The following is a 23,301-nucleotide window of genomic DNA, read 5'->3' as shown; positions in this document are numbered from 1 at the left end:
TTTAAGCTGCTTTCAGATCTGAACACTAAAGAAAACAGAGAGGGTCCAAGAAAAAGTCTGAGCAGTGTGGTATGCAGTTGGCGAGGGAGACCTCCCCCCCGCAGGGCACCTTAGCGCCCCAGCCATGTCCCAAAAAGTGGTTCCATCACTTTCAGGTAAAACCCCCCCCCCCCTCCAAAACACGAAATCATTACCACCTCGATCGTCAAACGCCATCACTGGCAGCGGGATGCGGGAGGTGACACCTGGAGTGCTGAATATGGGCACTGCACACGTGCGGCAATCAAGTGAACTGGCAGCCATTTCCAAGAACCAGCAGCGTGTCATCAATTATTCAACAATCCCACAGTGCACTGGAGCCCTGCGAGAATTACCGCAATAACCAGAGTGTGGGGGTGGGGGGTCTCTCCTTTTCATCCTGGACATGCTGCATTTAAAGGTCCAGTGTAGCTTCCACCATACGGGGTGTCTCTAAAACAGCTTGATATCGGCTAACGACAGCACCAAGCATCGGAGGAGGCCAAGAGCGCTTCGAGGACCAGGCCATGAGAGGGAGTGGACACTCGCTCCCCATCGTGATCCCTGCTCAGTCCAGGTATTCACACTTGATGCTGGAGGTTCAAAAACCCTGAAAGAACTAGACTTCTGGGCAACAACTGGGGTCCAGCTTGACAGTCACTGTTATTGTAGTCAGACATTTATATGAACACATCACCTTCCCCCAAGTTGCCATGGCGCTGGACGCAGGGATCAGAGAGGGGCAGGTATTGAGAGTTGGTGGAGGTCATCTCTTCTGCAAACACCTCACTTTCTCGACTTCCAAAAGGGAAAACAGCTACACCGTGGTGTGTCTGATATGATTGGCTGGCACTAATTGGCTGCCTGGAGGAAAAAGCGAGGAGCTTTACAGGGCGCTGAAATAATACCGCAGCAGAACACTCAATCACTTTAACACTTTAATCATAATGTAACGGTCTAACTGCACTACAGCTGTAGATCTGTGGTTCAGTGGGCTAGGACACTGTGCCTGTAATCAGAAAGTCGCTGGTTCAAATCGCAGGGTTGGCAGAGTGATTTCACCACTGGGCCCCAGACCCCTCAACTGCCGTAAACTCCGGAATCAGATAACGGCCTCATCAGTGTGGAGGTTAAGTGGCAGGGAAATGAGGAGACAACTCCTTGTTGAAAATTTAAAACGATGACCCTTCGTTTATTGACACCACTGTCACTGCCCAAGATGCAGCCAAATGCGCACTATGCTTCAAGCATGCAGTGCATATTCCAGCTTACAGTGCATTCATGGCAAATTTTGTTTCTGTGCCGTTAACCTACACAAGCGCATCATTCTTTGTACTTAAGAAAGGCTCTTATCAACACCTCAGTACAAAATCAGAGAAGTATCTGTATTTTTCACGCTTTTAAAAATAATATCTTTGGGACTTCTAAATACTGGGGTACACTGTACTACTACCATACCACCCAAGTCTATCACTAAGTAAATGATAAAGGAAACTAAATAAAGCCTAACTCGATCCTTGGCCTTCATGCGGACATTGCAGTCCAACACAACACGGCTCTCAGTTTCCGTTACCAAGACGCCAAACGAGTCTTCATGACGGTTTTAGAGCACAAAATGAAAGGCAAAGAAGTTCTCCACGTAGTCAGATTAAGCTGCAAACCACAGCGCCCATCTGCAGCTGTCTGTCTAAATGGGGGTGGGGGGGTGGGGGGGTTGCACAGGACAGTGACCGGAGTTGCCTCTCCTCTCAGTACAGGGACATTATGTACTGTGCACAGGGGTTTACTGGGGGCTTATCCCGGAAGCGGGGGGGGGACAGATCACCCTTCCAGACAGCCTGCAGAACCACTTCAAGGAGCAGTGCACTGGGCCCAGCTGCTGTGCCGGGGGGGGGCACAATGCAACAAGTGATTCATGCCTCAAGTACGAGAGCCACAGGAGGGTGTGAATCAGTGGAAGGACACCCAGGAACGGCATGTCCCTCCTGCTCACCTGCACCTGGCCTTTGCCCATGATCTTGTCCACGATCTCGTTGTCATCCTTGTTCAGTTTAGTCTTGTCGTAGCACTTCTCATAGCAGAGGATGCGTAGGCACTGTGAGCCCTCCAGCTCGATCTCAAACTCCTGTGGGGGGGCATCAAGAATGGTGTCAAGAATGTGCTTGGAAACCCAACAGAGAGTGCTGCCCCCAGGGTTTGCGGGACAGAAAGAGCTCTGTTTGGGTTACGGTGAAAGGAGGCGAGATAGGCTGGCTGACCTCGTTCCACTGGGGTTCTGCGGTGTCCCGGAACACCCGGGTCTTGGCTTTGCTGACAAAGTAGCCGAAGGAGTCCACCTCCAGGGTGCAGTAGAGGTCTGCAGGAGAGGGAGAGAGAGAAGGTGAGGCAAGCATGGAATTAGCATCCTGCACGACGACTATCTCACCATACAGCTGCTGTCCCCTGTAACGCAGCTCAGGAATCCTGACCTCTAAAATGCCTTCATTTGGTCACAAAAGGCCAGAATTATCAGGGTTTCTACAAAAGTCCAGCCAGTACCACTACCCCCAGAAAGGGGTCGCCACCACTCAAAGCATCTCAGCAGCCTCATTTATCTGGAGCGTTCCACTAAAGTAGGTTTGCAGTGGGGGGACCACAGTCTCTCAGAGGAGACACACGAGCAGAGGCCAGTCCATCAAAAAATAGGACGCTCCTGGGAGTGGTACACCCTGGGGATGCTCATTACTGAGCACCTCCACACTAGCGTCTCCCGCTAGCCAGAGGCAGCCTGGCACCCTGATGCTCCGGCTGCGCAATCAGGCCCGGCAGAGGTCAATCGCAGAGGGCCCTTCAGAAGTATCACATGGAGCACTGGTGTTTTTTTGGAAGCATCCACCAGCATGGGGGGGGGGGGTGATTGCTGCTGAATGAGGACAAAAGTTGGCGGGGGGCATGTTTAAAATGCTGCGACGCATAAATCCGGGTGCTGCATGGTTGAGAGGAGCTGCTATTACTGCGCAGATGGGTCCTGTCAACGATGTCGGTAACTTCTAAAAATTCCTCAATTTACTGGGACGTGACTGGGAACCATCAAAGACGACACGCAGGTGGAAAAAAAATCCTACTAACAGAAGTAACTACTGATTTTCCTTGGAAGGGAGCCCACTGATCCAATTGAATGGTGAAACTTACAGAACACAATGGGGAACGACAAGCGACTAATAAAATCTGCCCAAATGAGTGTCAATCAAGAACAAAAACATCCTATCTGCCTATCAGCTGGAAGCCAGGTGTCACATGACCACACCTGGGTCAGATGGCTGCCACACACGAAGTGTGTTAACACTGTGGGAAAACTTGACAAACATTTGATGATCCACTGCTAATCGGCTAGACTCTGCCCACTGGTTGGTGTGTAAATTGGCATGGCTGACAGTGTTGACACTCTCCCTCCGATCCAGAGAGTTGTTAGATTAGACTACACGAGCAAGAGTGTGGCTGTACTCAGCAGACACCTGGGCCAACGGTGTTGACCTCCTCACTGTGCCCTGAAAGGTTGGTTCTCTCTTGCACAAGCCCGCATGAGGCAAATTGATGACAGATGAGGGGTCCAAGCTGTAGAGCCTCAAAGCCAAGGGAATCAATAAGAAATGCAAACCATATGCAAAACAGAGATCACAAGCAAGCGAATCTGAGCGCCCTCACAGCACAAGCAATTAGCCAGATCCTGAAGTCCTCCAGGAAGTCCACAGACTGGAAACATCCGAAAGCTCTTAGTGGTGAGCGTTTTCATCTTTTTTTCTGCTCTGAAATACTGGATTTTCTTTCTGCAGATGTTTAAAGAAGCTGCCGGTCATGATCAACACAGGCCGGACACCCCCAAGGCCTGGTGCAGAATGGCGCTCAGAGATTCCAGAAGGAGCTGGGAAGTTAAGGCGCAGAGACACCGTCTGGAAGCACCGGTGTTGCAGTCCAGGTATACCGGAGATCGCGAGGCAGCCGCAGGCATTCAGGACCAGAGAGATTCCACAGTGCTGCGAGTCTCTAGAACATTATATGACCTGCTTCCCACTGTTAGCAGAGGCCACAAGACACCAGGACAGATGGACATACACTCTGGGGCTGGCCTGATCTCTCAGCATGGTGTGCCCGGTCCTGAATGCGAAAGGCGCCTAAGAGCAAACTGGCCATTTACAGCTTAAAGGTTTCTTCATAAGGTTCAGCTCCCCCTGTTGTGAGGATTGGTGTCTTTCCATGGGAGGATTAGCTGACTGGGTTCCTCTCCCTCTCCTTGAGCAGAGCTCCCCCCACAGGCGGTAGAGTGTCAAGAGTGTTTCTGGACTTTCCCACAGAGCAGTAGGCTGACAGTGGCTGGGCACCCGACGGCAGGAGCTGCAACATATAATGCGGAAATGCCAACGGGGCCCCTTGTCCGCCCGCACCCCGTGGCAGGAGACCCATTCAGATCATCTAACCCCGTTTGTGAGCTTTCATCCCTGGCATCTCCAGCCTCCAAAAAACCCCACAAGAATTTGCCAGATCGCCGGCAGAGCCAATCGCTCCCATTGTTGCGGGCTGCTTCAGAGCCGGTACCAGGTGCCCCATGGACTATATAACATTCATGAAGGACAGCTGCTCACAACAGGACCATGAGATGATTTAAAGGGAAGCTGATTACAACCTGAAAGCAGGACAGCGCACACGCACACCTGGACAGTGCAAGTGCACACACACACACACACCTAGGCAATGCACCACACCGAGGCACTCACACACACACACACAGTTTATATATGAAAGACATGCTACAGATTTGCATGAACCTTTGCACAGAGGAAATACTGTCACCTGGGTTGGGGGAGTGACAGGCTTCACTTACTGGCAGATTCCTTGAAGCCCTTGGCAGAATGGACAATGACATGGAGGAAGCCGTAAAGACCGGGGGATTCTTCATCTGAAAGAGAGGAACGGAACAGCGTGACTAACAATAGCTGCCGAAGTGGGACAAGAGCACGTAATTAAGGCGATCGGCTCATCACTGTACCACCCGCGAGTCCCAGCCTAACTCAAACCACATAATATGATGGGTAATGCGGCCATGTGGGACAGAGGATGGGCACGGACCTGCTTTCAGAACCGCTATAGCCCCTCCCCCAGCATTCCGCACACAGATGATGGGCAGGAGGACCTGCGCGCGGTCGACTTGGAGAACCGTAGGATGGACTCAGTAAGATAATTCACTCTGGCCAAACGCTACATCACTGTCAGTCCGGCTTGGGGTGCGACACACATGGGTGGTAACCTAGGACTCCGCCCACAGGGAGGGGGGGGTTAATCCTGCAGCGGTACGGGTGTCATCGCTAACGCTGATTAACAGATTATCAGCCCCCCCCTCCCAGCTTGTTCTCCAGGAGCACACTGGGGCAGGGGGCGGGCACAGCTGTGTAAACCATATACTGGTGACCCGTGGGCCTCTCGCATTAACACAGCCCACTGCCCTCAGCGGCCACTCAGGTCCACATGTGGGTGGGCCTGATCGGAGGTCACCTCCCCCTCCGGATGCTTGCCTCTCCTCAAGGCATAAGGAGGAGCTGAGAGGGTATCAAAGGCAAAGGCGGAGGGGGGGGGGGCACCGACATTCCTGTTCCACATGAAGCAATGCCTGTTAGGCTGGACCCCCCCCCCAGACATCAGCTGTTCCTTATTTTAACTTCTAGGGGCATAGATGAGGCATCGAAATAAAAACATGTGATGTGCACAGTTCCTTAGAATGAGCAGATCCCATATAGAAAGAGGCGCTATAATTTCAGGCTGTGACTTCACTCCTGGAATCTGTGGGGGGGGACAGTGTGACATCCAGGTGTTTTTTATCAAGGTCTGGGTCAAGGCGTTTTTTCCCCCCCAATACACCACAAGGGGGCGCTACACACAAAAAAAATCCAGTAAAAAGAACCACATTTCAGGCACTTTCCCACTGCAGGAACCTTTGTCAGGACTCTGCCCAATTGTAGGTCCTAGGTTCCTGTTGTGCGGTGGGAACAACCCAGGCACTCGGAACCAGGAACCAAGTTCCTGAACTTTGGTAGGAAAACACCATGTGTGTGCACTCAGTGTAATCAATCAGATAATTAAGACCAATGGACACAACCCACACATCAAGTATTAGCTGAAAAAATTTGCCTTATTCTTATAAAACAGGTTTAGCGCATTCATGATGCAATTTCCACTGCCCCAGATAAACTAGTATGTGGTCGATTGTGAAGAAGTAGACCTAGACACTCCACACCCAGAACATCATGTCAAGGGGGAATGGAGTTTTATCTGCTTGTCTGTGCGTTTCATAACAATGTGGCTGAAAGTATTTATGTCACAGCAATCAAAATAACAGAAACAACAAGTCAGCAAAGGCACATAATCCACAGAAGGATCCCTCTGATGAAACCTTTGCAAGATTACAAACACATTGGAAAGGAGATTCCTTTCAAACTTCCTTTTTTCCCCCAAGATAGAGGGCTGCAAATTTCTGTGCCTGGCTCTGCAAGAGGCTGTGGATTTCAAATGAAGGCAGAGAGGGTGAGTGCAGGGCGTGCTTTTTTTTTTGTAGCGTTGGTTTTGTAAGTGTCATAAAACCGCACATCTTGACTTTTATGATGGACCATCTGCTGCAAAATAAAATATTCATGACTTTGACATGTCTGTGAGGAACATGAACGTTAGCAACGTGACTTTTATATAAGACCTAGGATTACTCCTGCCGTTCACATGAGCAGTGATACTGCAGTTAGCCAGGCAAAAGACAAACAGCAGCACTGGGCAAGCATCTGTCTCTGTTTTTGACTTTTTTGGAATGGAGATTAACTGCCTCTAGCCTGAATCAGTTACGTTCACAGCCCATGTGGACATTGTCCATGCCCAGTTTATTCTTGTGTTTGTCTCCCCCTTGTGATTCAAAGTTGCACTGCAATGGAAAAGGATTCACACCCACCATCTTTGTTACTGGTGACAGGAATGTTGTGGACGGTCCTCAGCTTGAAGCAGGAGCCGGTGAGGACCTGGAGCTCCACTGAACTTAGGACGCAGGCCTGGAGATCTGGAAGGTCCCATGACCCAAGGCAAACACAAAGAGAGGGACAGAGAGGGTGCATGATCAGCCGCCAGCATCCTCGCAGTTTCAGACAGCTTCAGTTTGTTTGACCCCGCTTGACTCACCTTTTTTCTGAAGTTTTTGTATGGCTTCTCGCCACTCAGATCTTTCGTAGTCAGAGGACAACAGGAACAGGTAGCTCTGGGAGGGGATGAAAGAGGTGGCACTTGGGAACATAAGAGAATGTCTACCAAAGCTTCCAGTTCCTCTTAGCAATGGCACCCTCTGGTGGCCAGTTTGCTGAAGGTTTACCTTTAACTAATACTTTTGGTCATAGCGAATGAGGCACTGGACAACCAAGTACCATCCCTCTCCTTCTCTCTCTCCCTTAATCTCCATCTCTCTCCCTCTCCCTCACAGCTGAGCCTCCACTGGTTGCACATACCTTGCCATGTTTGTTGTGGATGCGGAATGGGATGGTGGGGGAGTGCAGGAGCAGACAGGACTCCTGCTCGTTCATCTTCTTCCGTAGGCGATCCAGCGCTCTGCTCTGACCCTTGACAGCTTTCTGTGGACACACAGCAAAACAGAAGCTTAGGGTCAGAAGAAAAAAAAAATGCTCCAGATGTAACAGTAAACAACAGTAAATGAGTGACGGAGCGCGCAATCTGACAGACGCGCGGACGAGTCACAGAGCGCGCAATCTGACAGACGCGCGGACGAGTCACAGAGCGCGCAATCTGACAGACGCGCGGACAGAGCGTGTGACTCTGTGCGAACATGTTCCTAAAATGAAAGCTGTTCTATGTGTGTGAGAATATACTGAGATCTTATCACTGGGGTTTTGTTAATCACAAACAGGGAATGTAATACCTGTCAAGGGAGGCTGTTAGTCTGCTAAAAATTCCAGCACATAAAACACTTACTTGCTCTCATGATGACATTTCAACTGAAATTGACAAGCAAAAGCCCTCAAATAGCAGGGAATTTAATTAGCAGCCCTCAAATCCCCACGCCCCCTGCCCCTCCCTCCCTCCCTCCCTCTGTCTCTGTCTCTGACTCTCGCTCTCTCCCCATAACGCACGAGAGTTAGGCTTTGCTGTGCTGCTGATGCTATGTGCGCTTTGCAAAGATACAATCATTAAAGAACCGTGCCCGTGTGTTCTGACAACGTTCGCTCTCACAAACACAAACACATGACTCATTTCCTTAACTGGACTCATTTCCAGTTAATTGCATGAAAAGAAATCCCTTTTAAGATGCAGATCGAAAAAATAAATTTAAGAATCCCTGACTAAACCACCTGGCTAGTAAACACCAGTTTCTCTCTGCCACCAAGGCCACAGAGACAACGGCTGACACTAAACCATGTCTCATTTAGGCTGATCTCAAATCCCTGCCTGAAAACCAGTCTGGCTTAACGGTGGAGTTAACGACCTCCCCGCTGCCCCCCCGGCCGGGGTCTGTGCTATTTCCCACAGGCCACCGCCCCATCATCTGATGTCTGGGTCCCCTTCCCATACACAACGGCGATGTTTACCAGTCTGGGAGCCACAAACAGTAACTACACTGAAGCAGCATATTCTGCTAACTAGCCAGCTAGCTGTGATCTTCTGACTATACTCACCATCTATTTAGTTTTTGAAACATCTGTGGGCGGAGCCTCAGATGTTTCTGGGGCCCTAACTTCAGTAGGGGCCCCAGAGATAATAATCTCGCCCCTGCCCATAAATTTACCTCCATCTACACCTCTACTAGGACACAAATGATCCGGTTTTCTTAAAGCATGAGATTTCACACTCCATCAGAAATATCTCCATTGCATTTTCATAGTAAATCAATAATCAAGCTTATTAGGACCACCAGAAAAAATGCCTTCCATAACGCTTTCTCCAGATGAACAGGTAGGGGTTGCCCTGCAGGAGAACTGATAAGAATCTGGCTGGGGTGGCTGAACGGGGGGCCTGCGGGGGACCGTCCAATGCAATCAGTCGCTCGGGTTGGTGCACTGCGAGGGCGGTGCTGGAACAGATGGCTATCAAGCCATCACTGTGCAGTGCAGTGCAGTGCAGTGCTTTCCATGCATGACTCATGCAGACACACACAGGCGACACATTTCAGATAACTCTTTAACCGGGAATTCTCCCAGACGAGCCCCCTGACGAAAACGGCAACAAAACAAACTCAATAAAAACGAATGCATGACAGGCACATCCCAGGCCAACTGGTCGATGATCACAGGAATCTGGACCTGCTCCCAGCCCTCCAGATCTTGGCCAGACAGACTTGTAGGACCATTTACTGAAAGCTGACTTGTCCTCCAGTGACCCTGAGCTACAAAGTGGCAGCTGCACCCTTTCCCTCCTGCTCTGGGTGGGCTGGTTCTGATCACCTGACCAAGTGGGTCATTACTCACCTTCTCCTTCTGAATTTCACTCTTGATGGAGGAGATCTTCATCTTCATCTCCTCGATCTCATGCTCTGGTAGCGTCTGCACAGGAGGACATGAGTCTGAGTCGTCCAGCGTCTGGAAGGTCAGGTCGGCCAGCGGAATGTACCACTTGCAGTCATATTGTTGGTGTTTCCTGCAGGTGTGGGGGGGAGGGGGGACAAGAAAGGGGGTCACACTGGAACTACATCTACAATGTGATATTAAATAGAAGACATTGAAATATTTGAAATTTTTGTGATTAATATTGCAATATTTATAACATAAAAAAGGATTTTTTTTTATTTTCAATTTACCTGAAATGAAATAAAGCCAAATAGAACTAAGAAATAAGTTGGTATTGTTGCCACGAATTGTCAACAGACACAGAGTAGTGCCAAAAAAAACCCTGCATTTTATTTCTGTGGAATACAAGATATTTTCATACTGCAGAATGTGAATGCCTTTTGGTGACCAATTCAAGATTGCTTTTCTCCCCACTCATTTTTGTTAAATACCTCATAAAGGTGCCATACTACCGTAGTTATGAATGCCTCCGACAGAAAGGACACAAATGATTAAGATTGACTTGAAGAGCACATGCAGAGCTCATGCAAATAGAGTGGAATTAAAGGTTAAACTGATTTTTTTAACATATACTACATTATCTGGAAACCATTATTAAAATTGCAAGGCTTGCTAAGTTTTGATCCCTATGACAGAGTAAAACTGTTTTAGCCTAACATGTTGTCATATCCCGGCTGGCTCTCTTGGTCCTTGCAATGTGAAAATTGCATGTGTATAACATGCAATATCAATATTAATATGGCACATTTTGCAGCTCTATCCAAAATGATTGTGATTGGTGGTTCACTGTGCATGCAGAACCTGCATGTCACTCACTAGCAACAAACTTTGCGTATCCAAAAACCCTTAAATCAGAATACATTGTGCTACATCAGACAGACTCTTGAAGACTAGTTATGGAAAATGAGAGCCATGTGAGTTTTTTTTTGTTTTGAGCAGCAAAAAGTTGTAGCATGACCTGTTTGATTAAAATTTGCCCTATGTGGCATTGCAGATCATGCAATATGATTACTCAGCATGTGCACATCACTATGACAATGCTGAAATGATAATCCATGCAGCCCTAATCTACAAACAATCACCGGCAATAATACTGCCAGTTAGAATATTTGTGTCTGTGATCACAAGGTCACCGATTCAAATTCCATTGTTGGGCCCGCAAGTAAGCCTTAACTTGCAACTGCTCCAGGGACTGGCTAACCGTGCTTTCTCATACATGTATTGCTTTGAACAAAAGTGTCTGCTGTATAAATAAAATGTAAATGCACAGGGGTTAAACAATGAAACGAAACATGAGCCAAAATAGTGCTTGAGGTTTCACACCCACAGTCACGTGCAAAAAGATTTTAAGCATCAGGACATAAAACAATTATCTGGTCCTTAGCAGATCTTAAAATTAGGTCAATAGAACCTCAGATGAACACCACATAACATATTACACCCCATCATTATTTATTTAACAAAAACTAAGCCTAAATGCAGAAGCAGTGTAAAAAATAACATACTTCCTTACCGCTTTAATAGGATTTAAGAGGGTAAATAGCAGCCAGGTGCTGCTAATCAAATGCACTTGATTAATTGATCAGTGAAACCACCTCCATAAAAGCAGAAGTTCTGGCAGTTTGCTGTAGCATTCAGGTGTGTGTTAACACAATGCCAAGGAGGAAAGACATCAGCAATGATCTTAGAAAAGCAACTGTTGCTGCCCATCAACCTGGGAAGGGTTATAAGGCAATGCTCAGAGAAATTGCAAAAACTGAAGAGCTACATCTCAGACTCTACAGACCATACAATTAGAAGGAGACCGAACAAGTATGGCTTGTTTGGAATGTTTGCCAGGAGAAAGCCTCTTCTCTCTAAAAAGAAAATGGCAGCACGGCTTAGGTTTGCAAACCACAAACCACAAGACTTCTGGAACAATGTCCTTTGGATAGATGAGACCCAAGTGGAGATATTTGGCCATGATGCACAGTGCCATGTCTGTGCTTGGTTTCTGCCATGGCAGAAACCAAGCACAGCATATCAACACAAACACCTCATACCAACTGTCAAGCACAGTGGTGGAGGGGTAATGATTTGGGCTTGTTTTGGAGCTACGGGACCTGGGCACCTTACAGTCATTGAGTCAAGGATGAACTCCTCTTTATACCAAAGTATTGTACAGTCAAATGTGAGGCCATCTGTCTGACAGCTAAAGGTTGGCTGAAACTGGGTCATGCAACAGGACAATGATCCAAAGCACAGCAGCAAATGTACAACAGAATGGCTGAAAAGAGAAGAATCAAGATGTTGCAATGGCCTAGTCAAGGTCCAGACCTCAACCCAATTGAAATGCTATGGCGGGACTTTAAGAGAGCTGTGCATAAACATGAATGTCCGCAAACCTCAATGAACTGAAGCAGTGTTGCAAAGAGTGGGCCAAAATTCCTCCACAACGATGTGAGACTAATAAAGTTATACAGAAAACGATTACTATAAGTTATTGCTGCTAAAGATGGTATTGCCAGCTATTGAGTACTTACTTTTTCACGCATGGAGAAGCTCATTTTGGCTTTATTTTTGTTAAATAAATAATAACATAGTGGAATCTGTTGTGTGTTGTTTTACACCTGAGATTAGATTTAAATAATTTTAGAACCTGGTAAGGACCAAATAATTTTTATGGTGTGATGCGTGAAAGAGGGTGTTCTTTCTTTTTCATGTGACTATATTTGTGTGGCCTGGTGGCCAGTCTTCATTGATTGCACATTCCATCAGTAAGAGCAGTGTGAGATGGTTGAATTAGCAGAGCAATAGCATGGCTGTATATAAAATAATGACGTATATATAGAGTTCAAAAGAGGAGAAATCGTTGGTGAGCATCTTGCCGGTGCATCTGTGACTAGGACAGCAAATCTTTGTGGTGTATTGAGAGCTATAATATCCAGGGTAATGTCGACATAGCACCACGATGGATGGACCATATCCAGCAGGAGTAACTGTGGATGCTAGTGGAAGCTGTCTGAAAGGGATGTCCTGGCACAAACCTGGATTGTATCCAAACAACAGCTACCCAACTCACTGCAGAATTAAATACGCACCTTGACTCTACCGTTTCCACCAAAACCGTTCGTGAGGAGCACCATAAGGTCACTATTCATGGTGGAGCTGCTACAGCCAAACCTTTGTCACTCATGCCAATGCCAAACATCAGTTTCAATGGTGCCAGCAGTACAAATCTTGGGCTGTGGATAATGTGTATCATTTATTGTTCTGATAACTCCACCTCCACTGTCTTTCCCACATCCAAGAGTGTTACGGTGTGGAGAAGTCCCAAGCAGGCTTACCACCCAGACTGGTTTGTACTCAGACTCCATCATGGGGGTGGATCGGTGATGGTTTGGGCTGCAATATCATGGCATTCCCTAGGACAACTACTTGTTCTAGATGGGTGTGTCACTGGCTAGGATTTTGGAACCATTCTAAAGGACCATATTCAAACATTCAAACGTTGTACCCTGAAGGTGGTACCATTTATTAGGATGATAATGCACCAATACACACAGCAAGACTGGTGGGGGAGTGCTTGGTGAACATGAATGTGAAGCTGAACATCTCCCATGACCTGCACAGTCACCAAATCTGAATATTATTGAGCCACATTGGGGTGTTTTGGAGGAGTGAGTCAGGAAATGTTTTTCTCCACCAGCATCATGTAGTGACCTGGCCACTGTTTTGCAAGAGAAATGGCTCAAAATCCCTCTGGCCACTGTGTAGGACTTGTATTGGTCATTCCCAAGACGAACTGATGCTAACGGAGGTCCTACACCATATTAATAAATTACTTTGGTCTAAAACAAGATATTTCAGTTTCAATGTCTAAGCCCTGTAAGGAGATACTACCCAATCAGTACAGAATCAACAGCAGGGGGTGGGAGACTGAAGCGGAGGACAGCGAGCAGGGGGACACCCTGGCTGGGATGCTGCTCCATCACACAGCAGTTATACTGTCACTCTGACATGTACGGATGCCAACAGCAGACAGCAGTCTGGATATACCCAGCACAGTCAATACTGTCCAAACAGCATAGCTCCACAGTCGAGCGGCCTCGGATCAGAACCCCACGCCAAATTCCCAGATCAGTCCCCATTTATCAGACACTCCATCAGTTCCGGTTACAATGTGATGATCTAAACACCATCACTGCTGAGGCCGCCATGCTCTGATTAATGGCTCACTTACCAGACAATAGAGCAAAGAAGTGGAAATACTGGCCTTAAATAGATTAGCCTGACATCACAACTATTAAAGTGGAGGAGGGGGGAAACTCTGGAATGTGCAGTATGGAGTTGGGGAGGGTGACTAACACAATTCCGGTCTGTGAACATCAAAATAATGGTTGTTTACCAAGAACATAACCACAATCACTGAGTTTGTTCAGCTTAAATTTCACTTGACAATTATAACAATACTTGCCCAGCAGTATGAGGGCTGAGAGGGAGTTGGCCCTGCCTGCACATACCTGCACATGCATGAACATGAACACAGACACGAACATGGACACAAAGGGCAACAGGGAGGAACCCTGAGGACCCAGAGAAGGCCTGCACCCCATGCCCTGACACATTGAAAAGGACAAGCACCCTTAAGCTAATGCTGCACAAGTAAACCAGCAGAAATAAAGCAACTCCAGACAGAGAGGGAGAGAGAAAGAGGGAGAAACACAGGAGGAGAGGGAGATCGAGAGAGAGACTGGGTGGGGGCACCATATTTTCACGCTCAGTGTTAAATTGTCCACTAAGAGGTCGTTCCTCAATGCTCATTGGTCAATATTTGCATTCGCAGAGTTAAGCAGCCAGCTGATTGACACAATAATGGCAAAGTCACCAGAACCTGCCCCTAGGAGACCCCGCCCCATCTGTTTTTGAGACCTCACCAGCCCAAACCTGTCCCACTGGTTCCCACCGAGCTGTCCGGTCCGCATTTTGTTACCAGTCCCTTTGACGACGTCAAACAGACATGGCAGGGATCTGGAGGCTACAGTGATGAGAAAATTGGATTCAGGGAGCCGGGTTCTGCGTGGGGGCAAAGCTCCTGGTAATGCGATGGAGGACGAGGCGGGCTTGGAGGGTTAGAGCACGTGGCACCTTATCTGTCCAAGGCAGCCAAGCCTGCCTGTGAATACAAACAGGACCTCACCCACTGGGTTAGGCCTGGAGAACCTGCGGCGGGACAAGCAGCTCTGAACGCTTCATTTGGACAGCAGCATTTGATTTACTGAACTCGTGCATCCTATGCATCCCAGGCAAGATTTAAAGGGGTAGCGCAAAGCAGATCCAAAGAATGCCTTCTGCCACAGAAGACGTTTGCCCCTTGAATATGCTTTTCACCGGGCGCGGCTTGACAAATGCATGCCAGACATGCTGGCTTCTACTGATGCTCCGGTTCTGGCAAGCGGGAAAGGATCACAGTGGTTCTGCATTTCCAGCACCGCATACCGGTGCTGTACGGACCTTTTAGGAGTCGTAACATTACAAGCAGCGTGTTAACTGAAGAGCGTAAAACTCAAAATAATGTTTGCTAGGGGGCTACCTCCCCCAGGATTCTATCTGCTGTCAAACTGAAGCCTTGCATGGAAATATCTCTCTCTCCCCTCGCCCCTCCCTCCATCCATCCATCCCTCTCTCTCTCTGCCATGACCTGAATGCTGTCTGTCCAACACCTCCATGGTAATGAGACCCTCATGCCCTCCTCTTCCTCTCACAGCTGCAAGCAATCGCCCCATCTGTGACCCCCCCCCCCTTTCTATCAGAGCCCCAGAACATGGCCAGCAAGGGGCAGGGCTTATTGCCCCCTTCCCTTCAGGTATGACGTAGCCTGGAAAAGCAAGTTAGGATGCTGTGCCTGTGATCGGAAGGTCACGGGTTCAAATCTGAGGGTCGGCACAGTGACGTCACTATTGAACCCCTGAGCAAGGCCTCTAATCCCCGAATGCTTCCTGCTTTCTCAAAATGTATGTCACTTTGGATAAAAGCATCTGCTAAATGATTAAAATGTAAATGTATTTATGTAGTCAGAAACAACTAAAATAGCAGCTCCAGATTTAGGTTTTACCGAATAACTGAATAACCAATAACCTGAGTTGAATGCACAGACAGGCCTCTCCTCACCTATGAATCAGTACTCTCAGCCTGCTCTTCTATGTGCTTAATTAGCCTCAGTAATTCATTGGCTTGTAAGATTCGTAATTAGATGTTATGCATATGAATGCAGTTAGCATTCCCAGATATCGAGTGCAGGAAATGTAGTACATTCAGATCATGATTACGTCGGACTGACTGACAGGCCACAAAGACTGGCAGAGCAACGAAATTTAATAGGTTCGACTTTGTTGGGTTTGTGTGCTGCCGTCGAAATTGGATCTTAGTTAGGCTAATTAGCTCCTGTGGCAACACCTGGCAATCCTATGGGGAGACGGACTGAGTGCTGACGTCAAGCCTTCAGTAGCGCTTCAACTGACTTATGTCATACACGTTCTCCCCACGGCCAGCAGTGGCTATCAGTGGTCAACGATCAGGGCTTATAAAGTCAGTGAGTGGTCAGCGATCAATTATCCTGGAGTACCTACAGGCTACACTCACTCAGTTTTAGCACCAGACAGATTTCACTAATCTCACTGAGGGGCTCCCCTGTTTCCACAGGCAGACACCACGAGTGAGCCAGAAGAGAAGCCACTGAGATTCGGACTGTGGAGAACTCGTTGTGTTACTGAAACATGATGGGGTTACACATGGGCTTATGTGGCAGCGTATAGCACAGTAGGACAGGCATCTATGCCCTTATCCAGAAGGTTGTGGGTTCAAATCCAATGGACAGCAGATGGCTGTGTGGCTCAGTGCGGTAGGTCTGTTATCAGAAGGTTGCTGGCTCATATCCCAGGGCTGGAAGAGTGATGTCACCACTGGGCTCTTGACCCAAAACATGTAAGGTACTTTGGATAAAAGCGTCTACTAAATAAATAAAATGTAAAGTGCGCTGAAAACTTGGCAAATGGGCCCCTCAGTGCTGGGTGCAAGACGAGCAGGATGGTGTTGGAGGTCAGGGGACAGGGAAGAGAAGAGCATCCCTGCAGAAGTGTGAAAATGCAGCTCTCGGCTTCCTTGAGGGGGCTGCCTCAGTTATCCACTGCTGCCGCAATGAGGCTCACAGTCCCGACTGGTTTATGCCGTACTACCACACTGGACTAATTATTGTGTCTATAAAAGCGGGTGCTCGGCGAATTAAGCATATCCTGCATTAATTATTAATGCAATTACTGCTGATGCTGAGAAAGCAGCAGCCGAGCAGACAGCCCAGAGGCTAACCCATTTATTTTACATTTACTTGGCAGATGCTTTAATCCAAAACAACTTTAGAAAACAGGGCCAGCCAGTCCCTGGAGCAGCTTGGGGTTAATGCAACATTCAAGCTATGCGCCTTGAACAAGACCCCATCGGTGAAATCACTCTGCCGGCCCTGGGATTTGAACTGGGTACCTTCCAATCACAGGCATGCCACTACACGTTTGCAAGGAGGAAACGTGTGGAGAGCTTAGAAGGTAACGTGCAAATGCTAAAAGACACATGCAAAACAGAGGATATGAGATCACCGCAAGCGGAGTTTGCCTGTCCACCTTGCAGCTGAATTTTCATTCAGTTTATTCTTTTTTTTTTTCAACCAAGTGCCTTGCAATACAATACAAACAAGTGTATAAAACTGCAAGCAAATATTCTGCAGGTTCGTTAGCAAATTCTGGGACTTTTTTGCCCTGTTGATGGAACCTAGAACAAAAGTGAACAATTGAAAGGTTCTGGAGCCAGCAAACGGCACCGCGGTCACCCACCCCACAGCAGTCTTCTTCATCTTGGCGCAGAGGAGCAGGTCCGTGAACAGGAAGACATGACGTAGCTTCCTGGAGCCCTCGGACACCTCCACCAGGAAGCCATCCTTCACGAGCTGACGAGCCTGCCCAGAAAAAAGCCAATCAGTATCTGCTCTACGCCGGCTGTGACACAGCTTCCTGTTTGACATCCGGCACAGGGCAATTAAACCATAAATATAGACTCGGGTTCAGCCCTGACTGAAAGTCAATGAATCCGATCCTCATCTCATAATGGCCAGATTTCATTATGCTTTTATACAAATCGACTTTTTCCAGACCAGCCACAGCACTGCTATTTACTGTTATCCACTATTTAATTATCATCTTATACTCACTGTGGTCTGAAGGACACCTGCAATTTACAATTCCACACAGCTGGATATCACACTGGTTTCCCTACACAACTGGAAAAATCTTTGACCACTATGCTGCTGGCTGAAGAAGAGCCTTGAAATACCTCAGACCCTCTGCCGGTATGAGGAAAACAAGGCCAGCCAATCTGAACGGGACACTTTTATCCTTGAAAAGCTGCAATACCTCAAGGGCTAATGTTAACCCCTCTGTTTGCAATGCTACATCACGATAAATAACCATTGTCCACAGAGCAGCAGCCTGCCTGCCTCATCACTGTAGTAACATGCTAATAACCCTGTGACAGTCACCGTGCATCTGACAGCAGACGGCAGGTGTCTGGCTGAATTCACGTTGCTAGCAAAACGGAGCTGATCAGATCTGGCTAGCGGCCAGGTTTTTTAGGAAATGTAAATGAACTCAGGAACTGGGAGGGGGCAGGGTACAGGTGGATCTCACAGAGACCACAAAAGACCGTTTGGTGTGAGTGTTACACTGGAGGGGGGGGAGGTGGCTCTAATGCAAAGCACATCTGACAGGCAAATGGTATATGGATCACGTCAGCTCTGCTGCCACAATCAGTTAAATTTAGCTGTGATTATCATTATCTGCTAAGCTGGAGGTCAGAACACTTGTCATGAAAAGCTTGATCTAAAGATATTACTAAAAGAAGCTACGGTATATGGACGGCGTATTGTCCACAACCAGACCCTACAGAGGTAGACACAAAACTTCAACTGGCTACTGATGCAATAGAATGTTCTAGTAATATTATAAACACACGATATGGTCAATCCAATCTGCCCAGTCACTTTGAGAAAACTGAAATGGGTGATTTATTAAAAAGACACACAGAGGAAATGAAGGCTTAAAGCTTGATGATGTGTCGTAAAACTAGAAGCCAGGAAGGCACCCAAAACTGTAAAAGAAGAGGACAGGTAGTGACAGTCAGGAGTGACAGGAAGTGTCTGGGACACATGTGTAACTGATGTTCCACTGCAGCCTACTTAAAATATACATGCCCAATCCCATGTATTCCCACTGTGCATCTCACATACGAAAATATTGACATTTTTATTACTTTTGAATCTTTGCACTACCACGTGTCACTTTACTGCCAACTGCACACTTTTAAGGAGATTTATGATGTTGTTTAACGTTTTGTCTCTTCATACTGCCACCACAGTCTTGGAGTGGGGGGCAGCATTTCACTGTACATTGTACTGATTACAACTGTGCATGTGACAAATTTTTGACTGATTGATTGACTGTGTTTCGCACCTGGGAGGAGGACAGGCCAGGAATTGGGGAGACAGGGAGGAAGAGCCCCCGCGCGCAGACACACACGTACCTCCCCTTTCGGCGTGGTGACCGCGGTCCTGCGCGGGTCGATCTCCTCATTGATGCTGGACAGGAAATTCTGGGAGATGCGCAGTGCATCTTGCAGCAGGGCGAAGTCGGGGTGGTCCTTGGGCGTGTGCTTCAACAGGTCCTGAAAGACAAGCCATGTCTGAGTTTCGACTGGGGAAGGAGCCGGTGTCCCAAGGAAAAAAAGGCACTAAAAATGGGTCAGGGTTCTGAAGCTCCTGACAGGAGGTTTACTGGTAAAGTGCCAGGCTGTATCCTGGCTTACTGGTCCCAGTGCTCACCTAGTGGGGGAACCACTGACACCTAACTATATATACCCTTGCGGTTGCTGTGTTGGTCACCTTTCTGCAAGGATCAGCGAACCTCTGTTCAGGCTCCCTTTCTCCCTCTCTCTGCTTTATGGAATCACACTCTTAACTTGCCAGGCTGCAGCCCTCAGTGTTACTAGTGTTACCTTTTTCACCCTCTCACCACTGCATAGTGAAATTAAAAGTACCCTATGGCAGGAGATTCTGATTAAAAACAGGCTGCGTCCTCTGGGAAGTGATGAGCTCATCTCGCCTCCAGCATTACAGCAGGCACTTGCAAAACTGGACCCTTACAGTCTGAAGGAGACACACCCGAGAGAGGACACACGTGTGGAGAGGAATATACTCACATGCAGAACCAGGGTGCTCCGGGTGACGCGGTCGATGGGCTTGTACAACAAAGCTGCAGGGGAGAAGGGGGCACAGGGTTAGAGGGCGTATGGAGGGTGCGGTACAGCATGGCATGCGAGTGACTGTTCATTCACCTCCAGGGTGTGCTGTCTCTCTGTCCTCCCTTACTCATACCCCCGCTCATTAAAAGGCAGCATGTCACTCACATCCCCCTACTGAGTCAATGCTTTTCTTTACCCATGCTGAGCACGTTCCTCAGCATCCAATCCAATGACACCTGAGGTCCATGAAGGTCTCTCCTGCCCTCAACCCCCACCACAGAAATATCGTATCCTCAACGGGTATGGAAGGCTCTTCTGAGGTCAGCACCCCCCATAATGTCCTGACTTCCCCGTGAAGCAGAGACCTCTCAAACGGCCGACACACTCGAACATGACTTTGCTAATGAGTGAACACTGCCTACCTATGTCCTTACAGACCACGTTTCTGTTTGTCTCCCATCCAAAGAAGGTTGTGCCATGGCCGACACATAAAAGTACAACGTGGGACACAATACCCTAATTTCACAACACTGTCACCTTCAGCATAAGTAGCAAACGAGTGCATTTGTTCCTGGAGTAGCAACATGGCCAAATGAGAGTAGACTGAAGTACAGATAAGGTATAATTACAGCATGCGTGGAAGCTCATTTGCTGTTATACAAGACGTGAGGCGTTTAATGTGCAAAGGAGCTCTCTTAATCACCACCTCAGTAAGGCACAGACACTGCAGCTCTCCTTCATTCCCCCGGAGAAAACAAGAAGTCATCGGAGCTCCTGACTCTGCAATCGAATCACAGTAGCGCTGCTTATTTCCCTGAAGACCATGCATTGCATGCATGATCACCCACAGGGCTGAGCCATGTGAGCCGACGTTAAACTTCCCCGCCCAAGCGTGTTTCAGCCAGAGGGCGAAGCCACCAAGTAGAGATAAAGTCGCAAACCTACATATCCACAGGGACCTCCGTTTTTTTCATGCTGATCGACTAACGTTGTCTCTCAAAACAAAATCAAAAATTTCATGCCATGTTATAATAACACACACTAAAGAGGCCCCAGGATAAATTATTCCCTTTAATGTGACACTATTCCTGGAATTTCATAAATAATGCTTACAGTATCAATTTCCTCCTCTGATAAATGAATCTTGCAAAGCTTTTATCCCAACAAATGCAGTTTGCTTGAGGGACTTGTTCAGACATGCAGCCTTGGTAGAAGCTGCATACTGAGCACCAATCTCTGGGACGGCATAACAAATCTCCAAAAGACCAGCAGGGCTTGAGAGAGAATTAAGAGAAATGGCTTGAAAGAATTCCTTGTGTTTTTAATCAGCACCTCCTAACTACAGAATAACATCAAAACTACCATGTGCTTTTTATGAAAATCTAAATCATGATAATATCTTCAGCCCAAGTGCTTAAAGGTCCAAGGAACATATTGCCAAGATGCTCATGGTAACATCATTCATGAATATTTCATAGCATAGCACCAACTAGCAGACAGAATCCCACATAAACTACTGATTGGGCAATTAAAATGAGACTCACCCAGGAGAGCCAGTGGGTGATCATGCCACTGATCACTAATATCAGGCTTTTCATCAGCACTCAAAGGCTTATGGCTGATGCATAAAATCAGGAACCCAACAAGAACCAAGTACATAATCAATTTGTGTCCTCAACAGCATCCACAGATTCTTTGTCATGCTTTCCATGCAGAGCAGGATTAACCTATGAAAAAAATCAAAAGGGTGGTGGTGGGGGGGTCTTATGAGCTAGCAGAAGGCTTGCTATCTTCAGCGTGCAGTTCTCAGTCAGAATGGCACGTTTTCCCAGCTATCAGCATCTGATGCTCTCAGAATATGGCTTTTAGACGCCGCTGGATGCTGCCATTAAAAGCCAAAAGAAGATAAGCTATACTTCTGTGAGCCTAAGCGCTTCAGTTTGGGTAACAGCGAGGGAGAGACACGGAGACCAAGAGCGTCACAGGGCTCATGCTCACACTGCTCTCCTCCACAAGCAGAAACGTAACAAGCTGAGGAACCAACCTCACCCTCTTGCGCGATGGGAACACAGGAACATAGAAGTGGACTCCCACATGAAAAACAAACAATGGGATATGGACCTGAACACCAAAATGGCTTATAGCACCTGGTTAAAGGTAGACAAGAAATGTAAGGGTCAGGAGAAGGTCCTTCACCTTGCAGGGCCAGAAAGAGAGCAAAGAACAAGGAAAAGAGGAGATCTGCCCCAGGCACTCTCAGGGTTCAAAAAGAGATGAGGTGAAAAAGTTCTGCTGACTATGAAACTAATACCAGCAGTCAGGTTGCTTTATGTAGGTTCCATCTCAAGGATATACAGGATTAGTGCAGGACAAGCTTCCCATTGGTAAACTGGATATCGACCATCAGCAGTGAGCTGGAATCAATTGCCCCACTAGCAAATCAGAAGACAGATACAGGACCTGAACATCCATCTCTGCGGGAAGCTGAGGGAACAAGCTTTCTTAAACCCTGCACTACAGATAATCAAAGCCTGGGTGATATGAGACACGGGCTCTCCTTGGAGAAGGGATGTGACCAGCCGGTAGAAAAGGGGGCGAGTGGAAGTAGCTCCAGACTTTGAGACATCACATACATTTAGCGCAACAGAGAAATTAGCAACTAGCTGCGTAATACACCCTGGAAAGCAGTAGCAGAACATGTTTAGTACGCAGGCCAACATTTCACACCAGCCTAGCCTTTCAGCTATTTGGTGTGTTTTGGAGTAACACGCAAGGTTCGTAAGATATGACTGAAGATTAAACAAACAGTGTTTTGCTGTACAGAGGTATTACAAGCTAAAAGGTGAAAAGAGTGGCCCAATCTACTGGTTAGCTACAGCATAACCTGTGGGGAGACAGAGGTGGATTTGGTATCTGGGTCTCTAACAGCTAGAGCCCAGATTTTCAGGCTTGTATGGAAAACCATCATTGATGTTGCCTTTAGATCCAAGTCCATGACTCATTCAGATGTGACTCCATGTGCTGCATTTGAAATTGTGCATCTACAAAATAAAAATGAAATGTTGCTTTTTGATTGCACATTATGAATTCATTATTCATTAAACTCTAAATTAAATATCAATTAGTGTTAGTCCTTCCACTCCCTGAATAAATACAGCTCAAGTCATACATAATTTGCAGCATATCTAAGCAACTTAAACAGAGTAGAAAATGAGCCGGTAGAAAGTCTGCTGCGGGACCTCTCTTCGGGATGATGCTCTAAACTCCAAGCATGTGAAGTGCAACCCATCAAAAGCTTAAGAGGAATGAAACCGGCAAATAAAGCGATCTCCACTGTTTACAGAAGGACTTCATGAGGCTTTGGGATATCTGCTACAGGCCGCTT

General features: G+C 47.4%; 1 protein-coding gene across 4 annotated transcripts in view; it reads right to left on the bottom strand.

Annotated features, from left to right (window-relative positions):
* The window catches only part of abr (ABR activator of RhoGEF and GTPase), a 127,996-nt gene that overhangs the window by 30,719 nt on the left and 73,976 nt on the right, over positions 1–23,301 (bottom strand). For all 4 annotated transcript variants that reach the window (XM_072713740.1, XM_072713739.1, XM_072713741.1 and 1 more), the window contains 10 exons: positions 19,875–19,927; positions 19,200–19,340; positions 17,459–17,580; positions 9,498–9,666; positions 7,527–7,649; positions 7,207–7,282; positions 6,983–7,087; positions 4,877–4,951; positions 2,277–2,374; positions 2,012–2,143 (listed from right to left, as the gene is read on the bottom strand). In XM_072713740.1, coding sequence (XP_072569841.1) covers positions 2,012–2,143; positions 2,277–2,374; positions 4,877–4,951; positions 6,983–7,087; positions 7,207–7,282; positions 7,527–7,649; positions 9,498–9,666; positions 17,459–17,580; positions 19,200–19,340; positions 19,875–19,927 — 1,094 coding nt within the window. The remainder of the gene's footprint in view (positions 1–2,011; positions 2,144–2,276; positions 2,375–4,876; positions 4,952–6,982; positions 7,088–7,206; positions 7,283–7,526; positions 7,650–9,497; positions 9,667–17,458; positions 17,581–19,199; positions 19,341–19,874; positions 19,928–23,301) is intronic.

Source organism: Paramormyrops kingsleyae, chromosome 6, assembly GCF_048594095.1.
Source record: "Paramormyrops kingsleyae isolate MSU_618 chromosome 6, PKINGS_0.4, whole genome shotgun sequence".
In the NCBI taxonomy this organism is placed as follows: domain Eukaryota; kingdom Metazoa; phylum Chordata; class Actinopteri; order Osteoglossiformes; family Mormyridae; genus Paramormyrops; species Paramormyrops kingsleyae.
This window is presented reverse-complemented; position numbering and strand designations above follow the sequence as displayed.